The 5,941-nt window shown below is 33.9% G+C and overlaps 1 protein-coding gene across 1 annotated transcript in view; it reads right to left on the reverse strand.

The window, feature by feature from the left end:
• Positions 1-3,042: 3,042 nt before the first annotated feature.
• Positions 3,043-5,941, reverse strand: part of LOC112693168 (protein white) — a 19,292-nt gene continuing 16,393 nt past the window's right edge. The window contains exons 12-13 of the mRNA XM_025568114.1: positions 4,699-4,870; positions 3,043-3,457 (exon numbers count right to left, since the gene is read on the reverse strand). Coding sequence (XP_025423899.1) covers positions 3,359-3,457; positions 4,699-4,870 — 271 coding nt within the window. The 3' untranslated portion in view covers positions 3,043-3,358. The remainder of the gene's footprint in view (positions 3,458-4,698; positions 4,871-5,941) is intronic.

Below are 5,941 nucleotides of genomic sequence, written 5' to 3' on the forward strand. Positions count from 1 at the left end.
AATAAAATAAAAATAAATCTTCACTTTCAAGACTTTAAGGATTTCATGGATTTTCTAAGTGATTATTCTGAAAAATAAAATGTAAACTGTTCTTTCTGTTTTTGATCAGTCTGACATTTGACACTCAGTTCTATTTTCAGCGTTGGAATATCTTTGTTAACCCTACAACAATGCTTCGGGCGACAACGTAGATAAGAAGAATTATTTTTATTTTTAATTCTATCAAAAACGACTTTGCTGGAGAAACCTATGAAAACATAAAAAAAAAAAAACTGGTCAAATAAACAAAAATAATCAGAAAAACTGGAAATAAGCATTTTTTTGAAAAAATGCTGAAAAAAGCAAAAAAAAAAGACACTTTCAAATTTCATAATTGTACATGTTATAACTTGATATACAGTTCTATAGAACTCTGCTACATTTTAAGTCAATCCATAAAAATAAGCAAATGCTTTAATTCCCGAGCCCTGTATATAACTATAATGATGATTTGTTTTTGAATTTGTTATAATTATTCTTGATGGGCCCTCTAGAGTCGTGGTCCGTGGCCCATTGCTCGTCATGCCACTTTATCGGTACGCAACTGATTTGCGTCCTGAGGGATGTGGACAAATGCGCCCGAAAGATAAGGTACAACCTGCCGATTTATAGCCCGTATGCGTCCATTTTGCATACAACGTTGCCATTGTGATTTATAATATAGATTATTTTTATCTTGATAAATACTTAAATTCAGTAGATTAGTATAATTATAATAAATATATAATATATAATTATATAAATTATAGTACTTAAATAATAATCGTCTAAATAATATAGTTTAAATTTTATAATTTTTTCAATATTTTGGGTTTAAAAAAATTACTCAATATGACAATAACTAACATTAAATCCAGGATTTCTAAGTTAAACAACACTTAAATAATTCACACCAAGTTTTATTTACTGTAGTCAAAACTATCTTTAATATCGATTAGTGTTGATTTTAAACAATTCGTTTTCACATACGTACTACAATTTTTTTTAACGCAACGCCAACTTATATTTCTTGAAATCAAATTTCTATTTAAGTGGAATTTAAAGTTACAAAAAATTAAACACTCACGATTTTTAGTAGTATTTATTTTATTAAAATCCATTTTTATACACCCGCAACTCACGTATAATACTCTAGTTAAAAATTTGTAGTTTGAGTAACGTTGCATTACGCATACATAGAAAGAAGTGAGAGTCGTCATGAAGTGTAATTAAAATAAAATGGACCAATATTCGATAATATCAATAAGAGCAGTGGCGCACCTAAGGGTGGGATGGGGGTTAAGGGGTTGTAACCCCCCTCCCCGAAATTTTCTCCTATGTCTAGGTTAAAATTTACAAATTTTACAAGTTTGAAATATGAAGAGCTAGTATTGAATACCTAATATCATTGATTATAGAATAGTCTATTCTATAATCAATGCTATTATTTAAGTCAAAATATATTAAGGATTTGCATAATTTTGTTAATTGTAAAATGTGTTATATTTTTACCTTGAACATGGGACCTTTCTTCTAAAAATGCATGAAATAAATAAAAATTATAACGCATTTGGGTTTTAAATGTTTATTATGTAATTTTGTATTACATTATGATTTTCAGTATATTTTTATATTCAGTCTTAGACATTTTTATTTATTTTTGAAACACACATTTTGTACTACAGATAGGATTTAATGTGTTAATCAAATTAAAAAGTACTATGCTTTAAGAGTGATTAAACACCTTTCAAATACAGAGCAAGAAAGAGCTTTAAATTAAAATCCCGAAGATATTATTGGTGATATTAATAACTCAACTGAACGCAAAATCGTTGTATTTATGATTAATTATAATTATTCATCAAATGTATTTTAATTTTTTGAAATATTTTTTTCGTAATTTATTTTAAGTTTTATTCATAAATTATGAAGCTAATTATAACAATTAATAAATGACTGTCTAGTTTCTTTTTTTTTTAGAAAAAATTAAAATTTTAATTTAAACAGTTAATTTAGACATTTGTGTAAATATTTTTATCAGCATTTTGAACACTTAAATTAACGGTCGGTGATGGCAGGGATAGGCAGTGGCAACCTTTTGCATACTCTGAAAAAGAGGTCTGCGCACGCCTATGATTTCAACGGGCTGTAACGCGATTGCGCCCGTCCTATCTTTTTACATGAAAAAAACACAACACGATTGCGCCCAGCTAATTAGCTTGATAGCGCTCCGTGAAATATAAGGTCTTGCATTTTTAACAATTTTCAAATATAGTATTTAAAAATACATTTGGAGTGTAAAACTCAAAGTTTAAATTAGGTTAAATTATCATTTTAACAATTTTCCCTCCCAATTTTACAGGCTTAGGACTGACAATTTTCTGTGCTACGTAGTTCTTGTCTAATTGTTTTATTCGGTCTCGTAAAGAAGTCGTTTTCACATTTTTTTTTTATTCTGCAATTTATTATTTGTTTACTATGTTTTCTGAAATTATGTGGTGATTGTGTTCATTGAGTACGCTAAGATCTTTTGTCACATCATTGTCAACATAAACACTCGATGGAAAATTGATAATCTAACCTAACTTAAACTTTGAGTTTTACACATTGACCGTATTTTTAAATAGTATATGTGAAAATTGTTAGAAAGGCAAGACTTTATATTTCACGGAGTGCTATTGAGCTACTTCACTGGGCGCAATCGAGTTGCGTTTTTTGCAGGTAAAAAGGTAAAACCGGGTGCTATCAGGCTAATTAGCTGGGCTCAATCATGTTTTATCGATTTCAACGACGTTACTACCGACCGCGATAATCAATAGGTGTACGTGTACGCGTATTGCTTATCCGCCGAAATAAAAACGCAAATGTTACTGTACATTCGACGGTTGTGATCTTCACTGTCACGTTCACTGGACTAACACGAGATCGTAAACGCGTTCGGAGTTCTGAGGTGATTATTTGTTTTTCTTTTTTTTTTTTTCAATTCAATTAACGTTTATTTTTTTATAATCTTACACAAAAAAATATATATTATAACGACAATTTATTTATCTGTACAAAAAGAATACAACTTCGCTTGTTCATCTATTCATCGGTCTACATTCGGACTAGCTATAGCAAGAATACATTATTTACATATACTCGTATTTCTGGCATCCGTTCAAATAGTGATGACCTTCGCGGCGGCGGCGGCGGCGGCAACTGTGGTGGACGAGGAATCCGCAAAGATCGTTTGAAATCGTGTTTGATGGTTGTTTTTAATTTAGGTGTATTTATGCATACATTTTTGTGTGTGATGTGTGTGCGTATAATATTATCATTATACGTAGATCCGAGAACGTTACTTTCTCGACGTTCGGATTAGGAGAGATAGGAATGCCATGAACCGAAAGGCGACGACCAGCAGCAGCAGCGACACAATGTCCATGGTGAGGTTCGACTGAAAACGGGGGGAAAAAAAATATGAATAATCGACTAACCGAAAAAAGTTTTTAATTTTATTTTCATCAAACGTGATGTAGGTTTACTTGGTTGCGGGTGGTAATTTTTCTGCGTTTCATACTCTCGGGGAGATAAACGGATAGATAATACGTAATATTACATTTGATATTATTATGGTACACGCGTGGAGTATAGAATTCCATACGATCTGCTAGGACTTCTACTAAATCCACTAAGAACTAGATTCCTAAAACGAGTAATACAGAATACAGTGATACAGAATTTTTAGTGCAACTGAATTATTCGAATATTACAGTACTGCGGTCAGATTTTTCTCAAATATTGAAATACTGTAATGTTGTTACGAAAGTAGGAATCTTCCTTCATCCGTTGTTTATGAATGCGTATGGATGTTGTGTAAAATATCGAAAGAGCAAAAAAAATTAAACGGTATACCGACGAATAGCGTGCACTTTTAATAAAAAAAAAAAACCACAAACGCACTCACGATTCCGGTTTACCCCTCCACAATTGCGACATAGCTCACAATGATGTTACGTAACGTTGTGCACTTATATTCAACGTGCGCTGGAAGAAATAATTACAACAAACACGATACTTATGCTCACTTGTTGTCTAGTTACAGACGAAAACGCGATATTCGCTTCCCGTTAATATCGGGCCACGTATAAACGGGCGCCACATTAGGGGGTTCGCAGGAAAAAAATCGTGCGGAAATCATTTCGTCATAAAGCGTTTCTATAGCTCAATTAAAAGGGAACAACGGTGCACAGAGAATTTCCTCTCTAATTCGTGTGGAGCTGTCGACGCATGCATATCGTACACGGATCCAGCGGTGGATCACAGGCGATCGTTCATCGAAGAAAATTAACTTACAGCTTTTTAGAACGTCAACGACGAAACCCGGCCACAGCTTAAAATTTACTTAAAACAAATTGAATAAAATCGATTGAATGTATTTTTATATAAGAATACTATTCGAAACCGTTGCAAAAACCGGATAACGTGTTATCCGGTTATTATATATCCGTGTTATGTGTGCTAGTTGAATTTAAACTCTCCCTTCCCCCGGTTCACTTGATCTGGATCCACTTCTGAACGGATCGACCGTAAATTTCGAAGTGATCCCCGAAACCGGTGGGTCGTCGTCAGGTTTGTTACATGCTCGATCTGTATACGTATTTGCATATAAATGTGCACGTGTTCGCGCGCGTTTACCTCTACAAAGCTGTTGGATTCCAAGACTGCGTGTCCGGAACGGGGGCAAGTCGTGTTCACTCTGTTGCACTCGATGTAGTCAATGTCCGACCACTGGTTTATTTGAAGTCCCTCGTTGGCGTACTTGAACCACGAAAATATGCTCAGCCATCGGAAGTAGGACGGTATCGACCTTGAGAACACGAATCGCGAGATCAGACACATATTGTATAGGTCTTTATTTTTTTGTTGTATGTTATGGTAACGGTCATCAATTATTTAAATTGGGCGTTTTGCACGTGTACCCTTGAGTACACGCCGCCGGTCTTTCGGCAACTAGGAACCTACCGGTTTTTCATCTCCATCAAACACGTAACTACACGGCTATGCGTCGCGTTCCCCGGACCAACTTTTACTTTTTTAAACTTTTAACGGTCGAAAATGTTAATGTTACCAGATATGGTTTTTAAAACTAAAAATAAAAAAAATATACTATTTCGAAAACCTTATCAATGTACGATGCGCACGATAATCTTATCGATTTTGTAATCTTAGACGCTAACGATCACTTTTATATTTACGCAATTCCCATACAACTCGTTATAAGCGCAGGTGCAACGTACGAAGATGCATCTAGGTTTATTTCTTCGAGAGAGTATCGAAAATATTTTTAGTGATCTCGCAGTAAGAGTGCTGAGTATCTAAATTTCGACTTTGGATTAAAAACATTTATACGTTTCGACGACCTACTTGCTGACATGGCTCAGATCGTTTATAACGAGGTGGTCCAACCCGCAGTTCTCGATGCCTTTTTTTTGCCCCTTCGCCACAGTTAAATTAATTATTTATTTTATTAATTAAAAATTAAAGTCACAATAATATTTTAACAAAATCGTGATATGATCGTATAAATTTTACATTTTATATTTATAGTTTATGGCGTTTATTTATATACGTACGGGAGTAAAGTCAAGGTGTACGTGACAGTTTTCGAAATATCGCACCATAATTTTACTGCGCAACACTCGTGTGTTGTGCTCTATTCATGTACTTTAACAAAACGCACAGTAAAATTACGGCGCGGTAAAAATGTCGCGTGATAAAATAACGCTAGTGTGTTGCCAGCCTAATAGTTAGTTTTCAATCTGACAACGTTGTTCACAATATTTTTTTTTTACCGAGCTTAATCGGGTCGTCAAAAAGGTCGGTCGATAACGAAAGTGCTCAATCGGGTATTACCGGCTTTTGGTTATGATATAATATG

The sequence above is a fragment of the Sipha flava genome, unplaced genomic scaffold (assembly GCF_003268045.1).
Source record: "Sipha flava isolate LNK unplaced genomic scaffold, YSA_version1 81_pilon_pilon, whole genome shotgun sequence".
In the NCBI taxonomy this organism is placed as follows: Eukaryota; Metazoa; Arthropoda; class Insecta; order Hemiptera; family Aphididae; genus Sipha; species Sipha flava.